Below are 19,149 nucleotides of genomic sequence, written 5' to 3'. Positions count from 1 at the left end.
ATTGATTTTTTTTTTAAATCATTTGGTTCCAAGATCCTAATAGGAAGTAATTAATGGGAGCCTGTCAACTTTAAATTTGCCCTTGTTGTTACTGTAGCCTCTATGTGCTTCATCTGAGATCAGGACAGCGTTGCGCTAGGTGCTGTATATATACATAATAAAAGACAGTCCTTGCCCCAAAGAGATTACAGTCTAAATGCATGAGACAGACAAACAGTAGAAGAGAAGAATTATTATTGTCCAGATGGGGAATCAAAGGCACAAGGACACTAAGGGCCAGATTTAAAAAGAGAGTTAGCTGCCTATCTCCCTTTAAAGTTCTGGTCCTAAATTGGTGGGCCGTGGTCAGGCAAGACTCTGTAGGAAAACTGGGGATTGAACCTAGACCTCCTGAGTCTCTATTCACCAGGCCAGCTGTCTGAAAATGTTCTACAGGCTATTTTTACAAGTCACATTTAAAATTACTGTAACTAAAAGAAATTAGGGGAGGGGAATCATTTTGTGGTTTTGTTTTTTTTTCAGATTGCTTACTTTGAATATTTGGCAGCACTGTGTTTCAGTTTGAGTAAATTTCATTGTTCACCCTGTATTTTCTGGCAATTGGCTTCCCCTTTTGAGTTCTGAAGAGAAATATATTTTGAAAAATAGGAAATTGTAAAACCACAAAATCGAGGAGGAGGGACTCAGGATGGATTGTTGCTTAAAATCGAAACAATGTCAAAAATGAGTTTAAATTTATATAGCCCTTGAAGAAAGGGCGGGGAAACCTTTGAGTAACAGAATTAATCCCTTCGCCTCCTCTTATTGCTAAGCATTCGTGGCATATGATATCTTGATTTTTGCTGCATGTTTCCTGGAAATTGATAGTTTGGTTATACTTTGAGAGATAAGTGGCTTGTCACCCCCAAAGGGGACTGTGTGCAAAGCTTTCATTAACCACCCACAGATTTGACATATATGAACTCTCCTGGAATTGCAGCTTCCCACAGACCCTGAGAAAGCCCTGATGGGAAAAGATGGAAACTGGGGCAACGTGTCACAGGAAGAGGGTAAAGGGACCCAAAAAATGAAGCAAAATTCTGCTCCCCAGATCCATCCATGCCATACCCATTAACTCAGCGGGAGTTGTAAATGCAAATGTGATGGCAAAATTTGGCCCATGCAGTGTAAGAGATAAGTGTCAACACGTGGCCAGAATCTGATCCTAGTTACACTTGTATAAATCCAGCGAACTCCACCAGGGTAACTCTGTTCTGATCACATTTATGCCATGTTAAATCTGGAGTTAGTCCAGGGGAGCCACACCAGATTTATCTTCTTGTAAATGGGACCAGAATCTGGCCTATTCTAGAAATGGACAGTGCTAGAGGCAATTTAGGACCCCATTCTCCTTTTCAGTAGCTTGTCAACCACACAGGTGAAGGGCACAAAATGGGCCTGTGAATCTGTACATAGAAGGTTTGTGGCCTCTAAATGTTTCTTACCGTGTCTTTCCCTTGTGCTTTCTTTAGGCCATGCGCAAAGCAGAAGCATGAATGACATTACAGATACACCAAGCACAGATCAGGTAGTAAGTTCTAAAAGCCTTTTGTGGACCAAGGTTTTCTGTGTAACATCATGACCGACCGCCTCCCATTACCAGGGGGGAGAAAAACAAATATCTGCTGTTATACTCTCATCCATAAACCGTAAATATGAGCGGCCTCAAAGCTGATTGTGTTCATGCAGGACAGGTGCAAATACACTGTGACAGACCCAGACCAGTGGGGTACAGGAGTCTGATAGAGGGCAAATATACTGGTCACTGGATGAGTAGTTTTCTGTTCCCTGAGTGACCAGAACAGGGGCTGCACTAGACTAATCAGGAACCTGCTAGAACCAGTTAAGGCAGGCAGGCTAATTAGGACACCTGGAGCCAATTAAGAAGAAGCTTCTAGAATCAATTAAGGCAGGCTAATCAGGGCACCTGGGTTTTAAAAGGAGCTCACTTCAGTTTGTGGTGTGAGTGTAAGGGGCTAGGAGCAAGAGACGCAAGGAGCTGAGAGTGGGAGGGTGAGGGTGTGCTGCTGGAGGACTGAGGAGCACAAGTGTTATCAGACACCAGGAGGAAGGTCCTGTGGTGAGAATAAGGAAGGTGTTTGGAGGAGGCCATGGGGAAGTAGCCCAGGGAGTTGTAGCTGTCATGCAGCTGTTACAGGAGGCACTATAGACAGCTGCAGTCCACAGGGCCCTGGGCTGGAACCCGGAGTAGAGGGCGGACCTGGGTTGCCCCCAAAACTCCCAATTGACCTGGACTGTGGGTTCTTCCAGAGGGGAAGGTCTCTGGGCTGTTCCCCAATCCACATGGTGAATCTCTGAGGCAAGAAAATCCGCCAATAAGTGCAGGACCCACCAAGATAGAGAAGGAACTTTGTCACAATATGTACTTCCTATGTTTAGCAGCATTCGGTGTCTAATTTTAATCCACAATCTGCATCCGTGATGCCCTGTCCCTGGCCAGTCAGGACCAAGTTGTTACATACCAAGAGGTAGATACATTGGAATGTAAGACTCTCAGAGCTGACGTAGTCCAGTATTCTATTCCCAACTAATACAAGATACTTCAGAGGAAGCAGCAAAAAATCTTTGTGGTGGATGTTTACAGAGTAATCTGTCCCCAGAAGATGATTCTTCCTATCCCCTGTCACTTAGTGGTTGGTTTATGCCCCGAAGATGGTAAGTTCACATCCCTTATGGATTTTCACTCCTAATAGGATGTTCTCATCCCTACATAAATTTCTAATCCTTTTATTAATCCTACCAAACTCTTGAGCTCCGTGAGCCAAGCAGACACCCAATGAAAGTGAAAGGCAGCAAATTTAGAAGCGTTTAAAAGGAAATTCTTCTCTACCTGATTTCGAATTATCCTGTGGAACTTGTTGCCACAATACATAATTGAGGCCAACAGGTTGGTAGAATTCTGATGAGGATTAGACATTTATATGGATAACGAGGACTCCACAGTTACAGTAAATAGGATTTTTAAAAAAAAGAATGATCTGAATCTTGCCAAAGAATTGTTTCAGGAATACCCTGCAACAATGAGTTCCGTAGGTTAATTTATATACTGAATACACATTCCTGTGTTGCCATACTCATGTCATGGGTAGAGTGCACGGTTTGGGGGTAACTTGAGTTTCCATACTACATGTTGCTTCCTTTGGAGTAATTTATTATGATTGTTCGTTTGTATTCATAGCACCTAAAGACTCTGATCTGGACCCCATTGTGCTAAGCACAGTACAAATAAATAATAAAAAAAGATGGTCACTGCCTTGACGAGCGTAGAATTTAAGTATACAAGAGGCAGATACAATAAACAGGTGGAGGGAAGACACGGAGCCAGTGTGATAAGCATCGATCGCACCAGCTGCAGAGCTATTTTAAAATGTTTAAACATTGTTTAAAAATCAAAAACACTTCCCTGCTCTGTGCTTCAGTTTTAATATCACTGGCCTGTCTCCCTGGCGCTTAGTTAATATTTGTTGAAGCCCTTTGAGATCCTCAGATGAAACTTTGACTACAGTATGTGCTGGGGTGAGGACAATGTGTCCTTCTGACTGATCCTCTGGGAATAGAAAGGAGTTGTATGCATGACATGGATTGTACTGAGGGTTGATGTGTCAAAGGGTTTCTCTGTCTTCAACATAAGAGGCCCATGTGAGTCTCATGTTATTGATGGAGTGGAAATGCACAGACTTCTAATTAACACATTTAATACATGTATTGATCTCTGGTAATTCAGATGACATCAGCTTTGGAAATAATACCTGCCCCAGATTCAGGGCAGCAAGAAAAAGCAGGTTAGGGGTATGAAAACACAGCAGAAATACTTTTGTAGGGAGGACGCTAGAGTCTTGAGATGACGAGAAAAGCTCTTGAAATCTTTGGGAGGAAATAGAGCAAGGAATATCTAAACAAAAGAGGAAGCAGGGTGTGGGTGGGAAGGATAGATAGGGTTGTAAAGAGGTGGGGTTGTTTGTGGAATATAATAGAGATGAAGACAAGGTGGCATATTTAGGAATATTACTAGTCTAGGGATGAAAAAGCAGGAGATCATGGGGAAATAAGAACTTAGTAGACGGTCATGTTTTTCCATACACAAAGAGCAACCCATCTGCCTGACTTTTTTTTGTTTGGATTAAGTGAAAGCAACAAATAAGAAAGAACAAAAATAATGTCTCCAGGTGAGAGCACAGTGTGTATGCCTCTTCTGTAATATTCTGCATCAGTATGACCATGCTTCTGCCATGTGGCATGGAGTGCTATCAGGCTCTCTCTCCTTGTCACCACCGCTATGTTTAAATGCAGGTGAAATTCCCATTAATGTGGTGTGCAAAGTGTAAAAATGACTCTAATACAAAGGCAATCTGATGAAACATGGATACTGCTCTCATCTTCTCTCTGTGTCCAGGTCTGGCTGGTATGTTCCAGTTTTGTTAATTAGAAATCTGTGCTGCTTCACCCAGTCAATAACCACCAAAGTGCCTCATGAGAGATTACCATGGGCTTTTTTTTTTCTTCTGCCCTTCCATCCATCACGTTGAAATCCTTTAACTTACTAAAGCTCAATTTGATCCTGAACATGACCTCAAAGCATCATCTTCCACCTCAGGGTCATCAGGAAGGGACACGCTGTTCCTACCTCAGATTTGTCTGCGCCCCTTCACAATTTCATTGATCTGCACAGATCCGGGATTAAGCTCAAATAAGTCTGTTTCAGAGAGGGAGTGTTTCTAGTGGTTGGAGCAAGATATTGACAGACAGGACTCTTCACTTTTATTCTCAATTGTAGAAAGGATAGTTGGTTGTTGGTTAAAGTAGGTCACTAGGAGTTAGAAGTGCTGTCTTCTTTTCCCGGTTATGGGAGAGATCATTGTCTAGTGGTTAGAGCAGAGCGCTAGAAATCAGGAATACTGGCTTCTATCCCTAGCTATGTGAAGGAGTGTTATGTAGAAGTGAAAATAGGCACTGACCGTTGGGACTCCTGGGTTCTTTTCCTGACATTGCCACTGATTCACTGTTTAGCTTTTGACAAATCACTTAATCCCTGGTTGCACAGTTCAGCCATCTGTCAAGTGGGTAAAATATTCCACAGGGTTGTTGTAAGATTTAATATTTGAGGTAGTGTTTAAAATCCTCAGATAAAAGTTCCTGTATTAGTGCAACGTATTCTTACCTGTGGAATATGGCTACTCACCTGTCATTTATTCCTTTGCTTCACATAATCCTGAACTGCCATTTCCAGAAGTAAATATATTAGATAGATAGTTATTGATCTTCTGAACAACAAAAATGCTGATGTCTCCTTTTCTTTTGAATGGAGCAAATGGTACTGCTGGAACAAAAAATTACAGACAAATATAGGCACAGTAGTTTTAGATTAGAATCCCTTTTCTGAGACCCTGATATAGGCACCTCCAGAAGTGATAGCTCAGGATGACATGAAACAAAAGGCTAAATGACAAGTGATTAGCCGCATTCCACAGGTAAGAATACTGCTTTTCACTAATACAGCAATTTTAAACTGAGGATTTCAAATACTACACACATATCACTGTAGTAACTCAACACTTCAGCAGGATGTTTGCCAATTGGTCCTAAAAATTAACTTAGGAGCCATGTTCTTTGGAGCAGTATTTTTTTTTTTCAAAATGTTATAATAATCTGTTTGTGGAATTTTTGAGTTACAAATTGTATTTTAAAAAGTAAGTTTGTCAGTATAGGAGAGTTGAGTTCATAGAGTTGGTTTGTTCATACAGTCATGATATGCTATAACTTCATAGAGCATTTATTATTCAGTGGAAATTCTATCATTGCTCTAATATTGAAGCCTGCTGTTGTCACAGCTATTATTGTTCTGTCATGTAAAGGAGCGCTGGAATTTTTCATTTCCTTGAACAGTGTGTTTAAGCACCTATATAATCAGAGATCAAATGGTTGTAGATTATTATTGGATTTTCCTCCTTTCCCTGGTTTTTGAAAGATTGAATCCTGAGCTATTTAATCAGTCCAAATTCCCACTGGCTAATAACCAGTGTTCTATTCCTACCTCCGTGTGTGCTCATGCATATACAAGTGTATACTTTTAGTACAGCATAGGAATTGTTAATGGAAGTACACGATTTGATACAAAGTAGTGACTGGGACATGCTTCACCTGACATGGGGAGTGTGTGACACATCATGTCTGCTTGTTCAGGCTGGATCCACCAAGAAGATAAAAGCTTACTACTGCTGCCAGTTGAAGGATTGACTATGGACTGCAGGATTTGGCTCACAATGTGTATTTTTAATGTGCTCTGATTCCATACTACGGCTTTAAAACTTTGGCATTTGATACTGAGAGTGGGGAGGAGCCAGTACTTAAATACTTGTGAGGCGCAGATATTTGCTCTTGACAAAGATGATGACCCGCTAAAGCATCCTGGGAAGCTATTCATGAAGTTGGCATTGGATTTAAAACGAACATTCTCGATTTATTTCCATTCCTGGTGTAGGATAAGAGAGCGTGCAGTTGACTTTAATCTGATATTCATTTTGGGGCTTGGCGCTAAACAAGGGGGGGATAGCTCAGTGGTTTGAGCATTGGCCTGCTAAACCCAGGGTTGTGAGTTCAATTCTTGAGGAGGCCATTTAGGGATCTGGGGCAAAAATCTGTCAGGGGATTGGTCCTGCTTTGAGCAGGGGGTTGGACTAGATGACCTGCTGAGGTCCCTTCCAACCCTGATATTCTATGAATTGCTGTTAGGATGAGCTGCACCTTGAGAAAGTGTAGTTTGAACGTTTGTCATATGGGTGCTCTTCCAGATATATTTTATTTGATTGTCCTCTCAGACTTTTAGCTCTAGTCTTAAAATTCCCTCCTTCCCTGTAAGGTGTATTCCATTGTATTACACTGACTTCCTGTTCTGCCATAATTGCCAGAGATCTGGCAAGACTCAACATTGACATTGCAGCACTTAGTGAGACCCACCAGGCCGATGAGGGCCAATTACAAGAGGATGGAGGTGGCTACACCTTCTTTGGGAAAGGAAATCCACCTGAAGAGAGACGCAGTCATGGGATTGGCTTTATCATCAAAAATAAGATCACCAGTCAGCTTGTGGAGCTTCCCGTGGGGATCAACGAGCATCTCAAGACTCTTTGGCTCAAGCTTAGCAACAACCAATTTGCCACAATCATCAGTGTACACGCCCCAGCACCCAATGGAGGAAGACAATAAGGAGCAGTTTTATGGCACACTCAATGCAGTCCTCACAGCTACACCGAAGGCAGAACAAACTCATCCTCCTGAGAGATTTCAATGCCAGAGTCAGACGGAATTCCCAATGGAGAGGCACAATAGGCAAAGAAGGGGTGGGAAATGTAAACCCCAATGGTATTCTCCTCCTCAGCAAATGTGTGGAGCATAATTTGCTCATCACAAATGCCATCTTTAGGCAGAGTAACAAATTTAAGACCACCTGGAAACATCCTCAGACCGAACACTGGCACCTCCTTGACTGTTATAGTCAGAGCCCGAGACTATACTGATGTCCGTATAACACGAGCTATGAAAGGTACTGATCACTGTTGGACAGACCATTGATTAGTAAGATCCGTCATGTACCTGCAGCTCGCTCCACCACATCACAAACACCCAAAGACTAAGTGAAAGCGGTACAATGTCAAAGCACTTCAAGACCAAGCCAGCTGCAAGATGTTCCAGTAACATCTGTCGGAGAAACTCTAACCTTCCTGACAACATCACTGCAATTCAAGAGCCCTGGGATCAATTTAAAAACACCATTCACAATGCATGTGCTGAAACCATAGGGTATTCCACTCATCGGCACCAAGTCTGATTTGACGAAAACAACAAGGAAATCCTAGCATTAATTCAACAGAAAATAAATGAATTTTATAACTGGCAAAATGATTCCTCTAAGCAATGAAAACATGAGGCCTATCACCTCATGGACAAAAGGACAAAATCTGAACCTGCGAAGAAATTCCACCTGACTTTAAGAATGCCAACATTGTTACAATATTCGAGAAATGGAACAAATCTTTGTGCGGAACTACAGAGGTATTGCTCTCCTCTCCATCGCAGGGAAGATTCTTACATGGATCCTACTAAATCGCCTCCTCCCCGGATCACAATGTGGCTTCAGGCCATCCCATGGCACAACCAACATGATTTTTGTGGCACGACAGATTCAGGAGAAGTGCAGAGAGCAACACCAGGAACTGTTCATGGCATTCATTGACGTAACCAAAGCCTTTTACTCTATCAATTGTGATGCCCTATGGAAAGTGCTGTGTAGGTTTGTCTGTCCACAGAAATTCATTTCCATCATCAGAGTAATCCATGGTGGGATGACTCGCTATTTTGTGCAACGGCTCAGAGAACAAATCATTCACCATTCGCACCGGTGTCAAACAGGGCGGTGTCATTGCTCCAACACTCTTCTCCATTTACCTTACCGTGACCTTGATTCTCATCTGTGACTGCCTTCCTGACAGAATCGGGATTGAGTCGTATGGATGGCCATCTCCTTAATCTTTGACATCTCCAAACAAAATCTAAGGTCACGAGAATTGGCATCACTGACCTTCAGTATGCAGACGACTATGTCATTCTTGCACATACAGAGGCCAACCTGCAAAGCACCCTAAATCTTTTTGCGGATGCCTATCACAGCCTGGGTCTGTCTCTCTCAACATCGGGAAAACCAAGGCACTCTACCAGTCCTCACCTGCACAAACTACTGGAGCTGCTGGAGTGGTTCCAGCACTAACATCAGTGTTCTCTCTGCAGCCAACACCAACAGTATAGAAGTGCAGGTCATGAAATACCAACTCTGCTGTGCTGGCCACTGTGTACGTATGCCTGACACTCACCTCCCGAAGCAAGTACTCTTCTCTCAGTTAAGTAAGGGAAGAAGGGCTCGCAGAGGGCAATGGAAGTGTTTCAAAGACATGCTGAAAGTACATCTTAAAAAGGGAGACATCAACCCAACAAACTGGGAGGACTTGGCGCAGAACAGAACACAGTGGCGCAACACCAGACACCAAGCCACAGCTCACTTTGAGGAGAACAGGCATGCTCATGAGACAGAGAAGTGACAAAGGAGGAAAGAAAAGACACAACACTCTAGCTAACAACGATGTCTCCTCCAAAATCACACCTGGCACTTCTGTGGGAAAATCTGCAGGGCTCCTCAGCTACTTAAAAACTCACCAATGAACCCCCTTGGCAGACGACATCCTTGCATCAAGGGATAGCTGAAGACGACTAACTTCCTGTAATGAAAGCAGGTTGAGAATTTAAAGTACAAAGACTGTAGCTACCACTCTGTTCCAGTCATTCGATCCTTTGGCTTTATGAATTAAAGACAGATCGGGGCACTACACAGAGAACCAAGGAGAACAAACCATCTTTCTACTGAGGAGCTCAAATCACTTTGCAAACCGTGGTGAATTTACAGTGAACACTGTAAAATAGAAGAGTATTATCGTAATTTTCCAGCCAGGGAAATTGAGTCACATGGCGGTATTAAGTGACATGTCCAAGCTCACACAAATTGGTGTGAGTGCTGGTATTATTGAACCCTGATTTCCTGACTCCCTCTCCTGTGCTTTAACTATTGGACCGTACTTCCTCTCCCAAACAGGTATTTCATGGAGGTACATTGTAGGGTCACAGCTCACCATATTGAGCCATATCCTGAGCTCCCTACTCAGTTTTCATACCATCCTTACTCCAGCAAAACTTCCATTTATTTTAAGCAGCTTTTTGACTAACAATTTCAGGAGTTGGCCTATTAAAATAAAGAGAAGACCTGATTTCCCTCATTTCCTCCTGCCCATCCATACATGGTTGTAACTCTATTGACCTCAGTGGAATGACTGCTCAGTGACGCCAGATCTGAATCCGCCCTAGAGGGTTTGCACAACTTCTCTTAACAGACACACACATCTGATTAGCAAACAAAATGGGGTTAGTCTAGATCAGGGGTCGGCAACCTTTCCAGAAGTGATGTGCCGAGTCTTCATTTATTCACTCTGATTTAAGGTTTCGCGTGCCAGTAATACATTGTAATGTTTTTAGAAGGTCTCTTTCTATAAGTCTATAATATATAACTAAACTATTGTGGTATGTAAAGTAAATAAGGTTTTTTTAAATGTTTAAGAAGCTTCATTTAAAATTACATTAAAATGCGGAGCCCCCCCGGACCGGTGGCCAGGACCCGGGCAGTGTGAGTGCCACTGAAAATCAGCTCGCCTGCCGCCTTCGGCACGCGTGCCATAGGTTGCCTACCCCTGGTCTAGATAATACTTAGTCCTGCCATGCGGGCAGGGGACTGGACTAGATGACCTCTCGAGGTCCCTTCCATTCCTATGATTCTATGAAAAAAAAATGCATGTGTTAACAGTTAAGGTTGTGGCAGGACACAATCCATCCACGAAAAACCTTGAAAGCATGGAAATAAGAAGTAAAGGGGAAAGACTCATGCATTCCCTTCTGCCTTCCTATTGCCTGGGATGGTTTTGGTATTCACTGCCCAAGACATTCATTTCCATCTCCAGCAAATACCAAAAAGCTGTGCATACGCTGGCTTCATCAAACTTGCACTCTAATGCAAAACCTTACCAGTGACGTCCTATTCTCTTATATCCAGCACATCTGATGCTCTTTAACATTTTTATCAGTGGCCTGGAAGAAAACACAAAATTGTCACTGATAAAGTTTGCAGATGACCCAAGAATTGGGGGCGTGGTAAATAATGAAAAGGACAAGTCACTGTTGCAGAGCAATCTGATTCGCTTGGTAAACTGGGCACAAGCAAACAGTACAGCTAAATGTAAATCTAGACATGGAGGAACACAGAATGCAGGTCATACTTAAAGGATGGGGGATTCCATCCTGGGAAACAGTGACTCTGAAAAAGATTTGGGGGTCATGGTGGATAATTAGCTAAACATGAGCTCCCAGTGTGATACTGTGACCAAAAGAGCTAATACAATCCTGGGGTGCATAAACAGGGGAAACTCGAGTAGGAGCAGCGAGGTTATTTTCCCTCTATATAGGGCACTGATGCAACCACCACTGGAATATTGTGTCCAGTTCTGGTGTCCACAATTCAAGATGTTGATAAGTTGGGGAGGGGTCAGAAAAGAACCACAAGAATGATTAAAGGATTAGAAAACTTGCCTTATAATGGTAGACTCAAAGAGCTCAATCTATTTAGCTTAGCAAAGAGAAGGTTAAGGGGTAACTTGATTACAGTCTATATATGTATAATCTTCATGGAAAACAAATATTTAACAATGGGCTCTTCACTCTAGCAGAAAAACGTCTAACATGATCCAATGGCTGGAAGTGGAAGCTAGACAAATTCAGATCAGAAATAAGGCGTACATTTTTAACTGAGAGTAATTAACCACTGGAACAATTTACCAGGGGTTGTGGTGGATTCTCATTAATGACAATTTTTAAATCAAGATGGATGTTTTTCTAAAAGCTCTGCTCTAGGGGTTATTCTGGGGCAGGTCTCTGGCCTGTGTTATACAGGAGGTCAGACTAGATGATCATAGTACTACTTCCTGGCCTTGGAATCTATAAATCTGACCCACACATTTCCCAACATTTGGGAAGTCATTTTGCCGTAATATTGCTGAGGTCCTGTGGTTACTAGTTTGCAAGAAATGCAACTTCCCTATTCCACATATCTGCTTCCTGTGCATACAAGTCACTTCTGCTGGCTTTGCTGACACATACAAGATTTTGTGGAGTTATTACAACCGGAGGGGGGAGAACTGGATTCTCTTCTGCCTCGTGCATTATCCACTGAATTTTTTCAGCCACATTCTGATGGACAGAATCTCTGTTACTAGCGTCGATGGGGGAAAGAACAACCTAGATGGATTTGCAGAATCCTTGCGACATTAGACAAACCATCCTTTGGCTTCTACCCTGACCGAATTTGATCTGGCGGCTAGCAAGAGAGGATCAGTATAGAACCCCACAATGCTATTTTTACAGCTCTGTCCTGCCCCTGTTTAAGTCAATAGGAATTCCTCAGTGGCGTATTGTTACCTAGAGTGTAGGGATGGTTAAAAATCCACATGTTCCTGTGTTGGAGTCGGAGCTAGGCTGCTTTCAATCCTATCCTTTGCCTTTTTTTTTTTTTTTTCCCTCTCACATCAAATTAAAGCACAGACCTGTGAGCCAGGAGATCTGGGTTTTCTTCCCATCTCTGCCTCCATTTTCCCTGGGTGGATCCCTTCACTTCTGTGCTATGGTTTTCCCATCTGTATGCAGGCGGTGCACATGCCTACCTCTCCGGGTCAGGGTGAAGATCAATGAGTTAATGCTTTGGGCACTGGAGAAATGCCAGGTACTGTTATTTACTGGCTGTACTCCTGTTGGTACAGGAGCAATGGACTCGAGGTGGGGAAGGGGCCTCATCAAGGAAATCCTGCTCTTATATCCCCCCTGCACAGTGGAGAACCTCAGACGCAAAACTCCCTCTTGGAGGAGCCCTGTGTGTGCTGCCGTCCAGCAAAAAGGAAGCCATGTCACATTACAATGTCCACACTCTGCTGTCTTTGTTCCAGGCTACAACAGGCAAGCCTGGCTTTCAGCGCATGCAATCAGATGGATGCAATCAGAACTACTCCTGGCTCTGTAGTTCTCAAACATTTTAGTATGGCGGCCCTCCCAACTGCATTTTGTCTTTGGTTGCAGCGCCATTCAGGTTTGGCCTGCGACGGAGGGGTGGCCAGGCCAAACCTGAGTAGATTACAACATCTGGAGCAGGGCACTAGGCCCAGGGCTTCTGGTTGAGGCGGGCTTGCTCTCCAACACCCACTCCTGTGGGCTTCCCATCTGCACCGGGCCAGGAGAAGTGTTTGTTTACCTAGGCCGGGTGCCAGTGATAAACTAATCCAGCCCTGGATGTGGTGACCCATCTGGAACCTTCCCATGACCTACTGGTGGGCGACCCACGCTTTGGAAAACTCTCTCACAGTCCCTTATTGCTGAGCGCTTAAAGAGATTCCCTTTGAGCTGAGCTGGTGAGGGATCTGTGGGTCATGGACACAGGGATGTGGATCTACTTTCTATCCCCTGCTGTCACTGTGGCACAGTGACAACCTTGAAGTTCTGGGTAGCTGTGGCTTTGTTATGATAGTGTTGTCGACCTTAAACTGGAATTAATTCAGGGAAGTCCTCTGGCTTGTGTTATGCAGGCGGTCAGATTAGATGGTCACGGCAGTCCCTTCTAGCCATGCGATCTATGTGTGATGGAGCTGGAAGAGAGGGTCTCGCAGAGCTGGGTCGCAACCTTTGTGGTTTAGTCTGATTGAAATGGGTGTAGAGACTTTCTGTGGTGAACAGAAGCTTTTACACTTGCTCAGTAATGCATCCAGAGGGCTTCAGGATTGCAGCCTGGATACCAGAATCGCGCCCTTTCCAGGGTGCTGAGTGGAACTTAGATAAATTAATGGAAGCAGAGTGTGTGTGGACTGTTTAGGAAAAGAATTTACCTTGGGAAATATTCCTTAGGGCTCTCCACTGTCAGAATTTACCAGTGGGTGCTCTTAGTTTAGAGCTGCAGTAATGAAAGCAAATTCCCTGATAAGAAAATCCAAACATTACAACGTTGGTGCATCGAGGGTTAACACTAAGATATGCAAACCATTTTGTTCCAAAGAATGTTGGTTTTTAATCAGCCTATTAGACCCACTACAAAGGGACTTTTAAAGTTTTTCATGAAGCTTAGTGGTCACCGTTAACTCCTGCTTTTGCTTATTCCAAGCTGTATCGGAGGAGTGGTTTTATTATTGTTTTATTTTTTTTTCCGTTTGGATTTAAAAGATTAGAATGGGGGGAGCTTGCCGCCCAGCTCACATGCCTCTCCTCATGCTGGCATATAGATTATAATAACATCCTGCCTGGGTTCGTATTGAACCCTTTTATGCTAATAATGAAAGGGCTGCAGGGGACAAGAGACCCAAGGATCAATCTATGAAATGAGGCCACCGCCTACAATTATTTGCTCCCTTTCCAAAGAAGAGATCTGGGGGAATGAACTACAAAAGGGAAGCTCAAGCTACTTATTACGATGAATCCTCCTTCCTTATTACACGTGGGGAGCCAGCGGGGGCTGCTGGAAGGGAAAGAGGCTCCAAGACATGCTCTTTCGTCATACTTGAGTGTGGGTTTTTTGTGGGTCCAATTTGGAAGGTGGTATGTTTTTTTGTTATGTGTTTATTTAGGCCCTTATTCAGGACAGCACTTAAGCATGTGCTGAACTTGCTTCAATGCGCTCAAGTCCAATTTGAAGTGTCTCAGATTTAAGCACTTAAAGTTTAGCGCATGCTTATGGGCTGTTCCCAGCGAGGATGGACTTCAATGTTGCCCACTCTGACCATTTTATCATGAGTCTGTTTCTCGAAGCCCCAGCTCCTGGAGTCATGGGGATGCGTGAGAATCTCCGCTTTCAGTGAGAGTCGGCACCACCGAAGGTATGTCTCAACTGCAGTCCAGTGGTGTTTTGGGCACATGTAGATCAAAGCTAGCTGGGACATGCCTACCTGAGCTGCAATCAATCAATCCTGATTGCAGTGGAGACATACCTTGTCATGGTGCTGCATGGGATGTGAAACTTGCCAAGGAGGATTACTTGGAGGAAAACTAAGGCCACTTTACTCCTGATTGAGAAGCATCCACACCGAGGTGGGTTTAAAATGCTTTAACTCATGTGCATTGACTTCACACTTTTGATTTGCCTTAACTTAGTAACTCGTACCCAAGTGCTACTATATGCTTAGAGGAAAGGAGAAACTCCAATTTCACAGCAGGAGCTCAGCAATTTTTAGCATCCTAAATGTCAAGCAGAAATAGGTTGTCATAGTGTTATTAAAAAAAAAAACGTAAAGGAAGATCTGACCCATCATTGAACTTTCTTTTTCCCCCAACAGCTAAAAAATAAATTCATAAAGAAGATCCCCAAAGACGCGGAAGCCTCCAATGTCCTGGTGGGAGAGGTGGACTTCCTGGAGAAGCCATTCGTGGCATTCGTGAGGCTTATACAGTCCACCATGCTGGGCGGGGTGACGGAAGTTCCCGTCCCCACTAGGTGCGCAGCTGTTTAAACAAACAAAATGTGCTTTTGCAAGAACTGAAGAAAGGTATTGGTGGTTCAGAACTGGGGCTTCAGCTGTAAACTCTCATGTAAACCTGATGCGGTATAGCACACCTTACCTTCCAGATTAGGTGGGACAATAGTTTCTTCCCCTGTCTCTGGACGGCTACAGATTCCTAAGGCGTCTAATTAGAGCTGTGTGAATAACAGACTTTTGGATTCGCTGGCCATTTTGAAAAATCAAAGTTAAAAAAAATCATTGCGGGTCAACCCAAAATGAACCATGTTTAAAAAGATTTCGGCAAACCAGAAAGTAAAAAGTAAAATAAAATAGTTTTGGGCCAAACATAATGTTTCATTTGACCTAAAACAAAACATTTTATTTTGATTGCTAGTGTTTTTCAAACCATTTCAATATTTGAAATAAAATTGGAGGAAATTTCAAAGCAAACAGTCATTTCAAATGGAGAGAAGAATTTTCAGTATTTTGGTGGGTTGTTTACAAATTTTGGAGGGACGGGGGTCCCCCAAACAAACAATTCAACAAAACTGACATGAATTTGCAAAATGTTTCAGTGTCGCCAAATCTGCATTTTTTTCTACAAAGAAAAGTTTCAGCCAAAAAACTTTGCCCACCTCTAGCAGTATAGCATGTTACCTTCCATGTTAGCTGGGACAACATTTTCTTCCCTTGTCTCAGAAGGCTATGGATTTCTAAGGTCTAATGCACTGTTCAAATGGCTCATGTAACTTTCACTAATGATAGTGGGGCAGTCAGGTCCTACATGAACTGGAGAGAGACTAGAGCTTTTATTAACCTATATTTTCTTGCAGCATTTGGTGGATAATTTCGGAATCAGGACTCCTGGGTTCAGTTCCCAGCTCTGCCACTAAATGGTATATGAATCCCCGTTCCTGCTCTGTGCCTTAGTTTCTCCATGTGTAGAATGGGTATAATGATACTGACCTTAAGTGTTTTGATATTTATAAATGAAAAGGGCACAGTGGATGAAAGGGGTCTGCGCAAAGCATATGCACCACTTAAATGCTGCTTATACTCTTTAACTAGTGGGCTGCAGATTTCTGGGTCTGCTTTGCTCAGGGGCATAGAATATTCTGCAGAGCCCTTGGTCCACCCCCGCTCAGCTCCATACGTCAGTGCCCAGAAAGATGCAGATGCACATCTCTGAACTCTAAGCTCTGATGTTGGCTCTTGCTCAGAGGAAGGTTAATGTGGCACATAGCCTTGTGCTGGCCCACAGAACAGGGGTGAATTTCACTCGCTACTAATATTCCAAACTGTGCTTCGCTTCAGATTGTCAAGGCAACTGGTTATGTAGCTTGTTTATTCGCAAAATAACTTCTTCCAATTATCTGATTGTTGGTTCTGATGATCAACATGGATTTGCAATTAGGCATCCTCAGTGGAGAGGAACTCAGGAAGCACATCTGCCAGTATTGCATCAGATATATTATAGGGCAAGGGTGGGCAAACTATGGCCTGGGGGTCACATCCAGCCCTTCAGACGTTTTAATCCAGCCGTCGAACTCCAGCTGGGGAGCGAGGTCCGGGACTTGCCCCACTCCAGCCGGGGAGCGGGGCTGGGGGCTTGCCCTGCTCCATGCATGCCGGGTCTCTGCACGGCTCCTGGAAGCAGCAGCATGTCCCCTCTCCGCCTCCTATGCGTTGGGGCAGCCAGGGGGCTCCACACACGGCCCCTGCAACTCCGATTGGCTGGCAACTGTGGCCAATGGGAGCTGCAGGGGTTGCACCTATGGATGGGGAAGACACAGAGCCTCCTGGCTCCGTCTCTGCCTAGGAGCCGGAGGGGGGACATGCTGCTGCTTCTGGGAGCTGCTTGAGGTAAATGCCCCCCCCCAGAACCTGCACCCCTGCCCCGCTCCTTTGCCCCTGCCCCAGCCCTGATCCCCCTCCCACCCTCCGAACCCCTCAGTCACAGCCCAGAGCACCCTTCTGCACCTTCAACCCCTCATTCCAAGCCCCACTCCAGAACCCACACCCCCAGCCGAAGCCCTCACCCCGTCCCGCACTCCAACCCCCAATTTTGTGAGCATTCATAGCTCGCCATACAATTTCCATACCCAGATGTGGCCCTCGGGCCAAAAAGTTTGCCCACCCCTGTTATAGGGAGTTTAAATGCCTCTTTGGAAAAGTAACATTTGACACTTGGGTTCTGGAGGAACCCACATAAAATCACATGCTTATATTAGTATGTTTGATATAATATTTAGTATTTTTGTAGATATTATTCTAAATATTTAAGTACTTTAATCAGTTTCTTTTTAAATTTTAACCCAGGGGTCTGTTTGGTGGAGCCAGAGTGAATCATAGAATATCAGGGTTGGAAGGGTCCTCAGGAGGTCATCTAGTCCAACCCCCTGCTCAAAGCAGGACCAACCCCAACTAAATCCCTAAATTGCCCCCTCAAGGATTGAACTCATAACCCTGGGTTTAGCAGGCCAATGCTCAAACCATTGAGATATCCCCCTCCTCCCCAACATTGCTCACTGGTTAGGCACTAGCTTAGGACTTGAGTGACCTGGATTCAATTCCCTGCTCTATCCACTATTTCCTGTGTGACTTTCGGCACATCACTTGACTTACCCATCTGTAAAGTGGGGATAATAACACTTCCCTCCCTCTCAGTGGTGTTGTGAGGATAAATCAGTTAAAGGTTGTGAGGCTCAGAGATTAGAGTAATGGGGGGCCAGATAAGGACCTAAGATAACTGTAGCACAAGATCTGGTCTCCTGATGGTATTTTCACCATTCAGGAACTGACAGACCATCAGAAGAGCAGATCACATTTTGGGGATCCAGAAGTGCCTCCTTGAGACTTTTAAAAAATATTTCCAAAAGCCACGAATGAAACCAAGGCAAATATTTAGCCCCATGGGCATCCCTGCCAGGAACTCGTAGACATCAATAGGATCTGGCTTGCGTTGCCAGGACTTGCCGGGGCTGCATACAGCAGTAATAGTGGAATGCTTTGGGGTGAGATTCTCAAAAACTCTCCACGGTGGCCTAACTCTGCTCCCATTAAAGTCAGTAGGAGCTTTAACGTTGTTGTCAGTGGGAGCAAAGTTGGGCAAACTCTGAGAGCTTTTGGAAAGCTCCCCTTTTGCATAGTGATCAGAAACGCTAAGTTGTTCCCATTCGGATAGCCTGCGTATTCGTCTCCAAACTGCCTCGTGTCCATAGGTGCTGGAACGGGGGGAGCCGAAGGTGCTACAGCACCCCCTGGCTTGAAGTGGTTTCCATCATATCCAGGGTTTACTGTTGGTTTCAATTGTTCTCAACACCCCCACTATACAAATTGTTCCAGCACCCCTGCTTGAGTCTGCAAAATGGTTCTGGGATTCTCACGAGAACAGGATTTCTGGTACTTGTGGGTATTCAAGGTTTCCTACATGTCAGGTCACACATCCCAGTGACCAGCCACTATTTGGAGGGGAGGGGATCCTTGTGTAGTTGTAACCACAACCCTGGTTACATTATCTGTGGGATTGAACCTGGGCCCTCTGGGCCTACAAGTCTCTCTTGCTTGTAATAAAGGGCCAGATCCATTAACTCAAAGTCAGTAGCAGGCTCATTACGTGTTCTGTGCTTTCTAGCCATTAGAAGGGGACAAAGAGCCATGCTGCATTAGTGTGGGTCGACACACAAACTAAAGCTCCCATTGAACTCGATGGAGAGAAGAGAAGAGTTAGGGCGGAATTGATAGCAGCCTTCAACTAGCTGAAGGGGGGTTCCAAAGAGGATGGAGCTTGGCTGTTCTCAGTGGTACCAGATGACAGAACAAGGAGTAACGGTCTCAAGTTGCAGTGGGGGAGGTTTAGGTTGGATATTAGGAAAAACCATTTCACTAGGAGGGTGGTGAAACACTGGAATGGGTTACCTAGGGAGATGGTGAAATCCCCTTCCTTAGAGGTTTTTAAGGCCTGGCTTGACAA

At 44.2% G+C, this 19,149-nt stretch overlaps 1 protein-coding gene across 1 annotated transcript in view; it reads left to right on the top strand.

The window, feature by feature from the left end:
• Window positions 1–19,149, top strand: part of SLC4A5 (solute carrier family 4 member 5) — a 118,619-nt gene that overhangs the window by 52,092 nt on the left and 47,378 nt on the right. The window contains exons 7-8 of the mRNA XM_034761732.1: window positions 1,512–1,567; window positions 15,012–15,169. Of these exons, the coding sequence (XP_034617623.1) occupies window positions 1,512–1,567; window positions 15,012–15,169 (214 nt within the window). The remainder of the gene's footprint in view (window positions 1–1,511; window positions 1,568–15,011; window positions 15,170–19,149) is intronic.

Source organism: Trachemys scripta, chromosome 2 (assembly GCF_013100865.1).
Source record: "Trachemys scripta elegans isolate TJP31775 chromosome 2, CAS_Tse_1.0, whole genome shotgun sequence".
NCBI lineage: Eukaryota > Metazoa > Chordata > Testudines > Emydidae > Trachemys > Trachemys scripta.
Note: the sequence above shows the minus strand (reverse complement) of the source record. Positions and strands in the feature narration are given on the sequence as shown.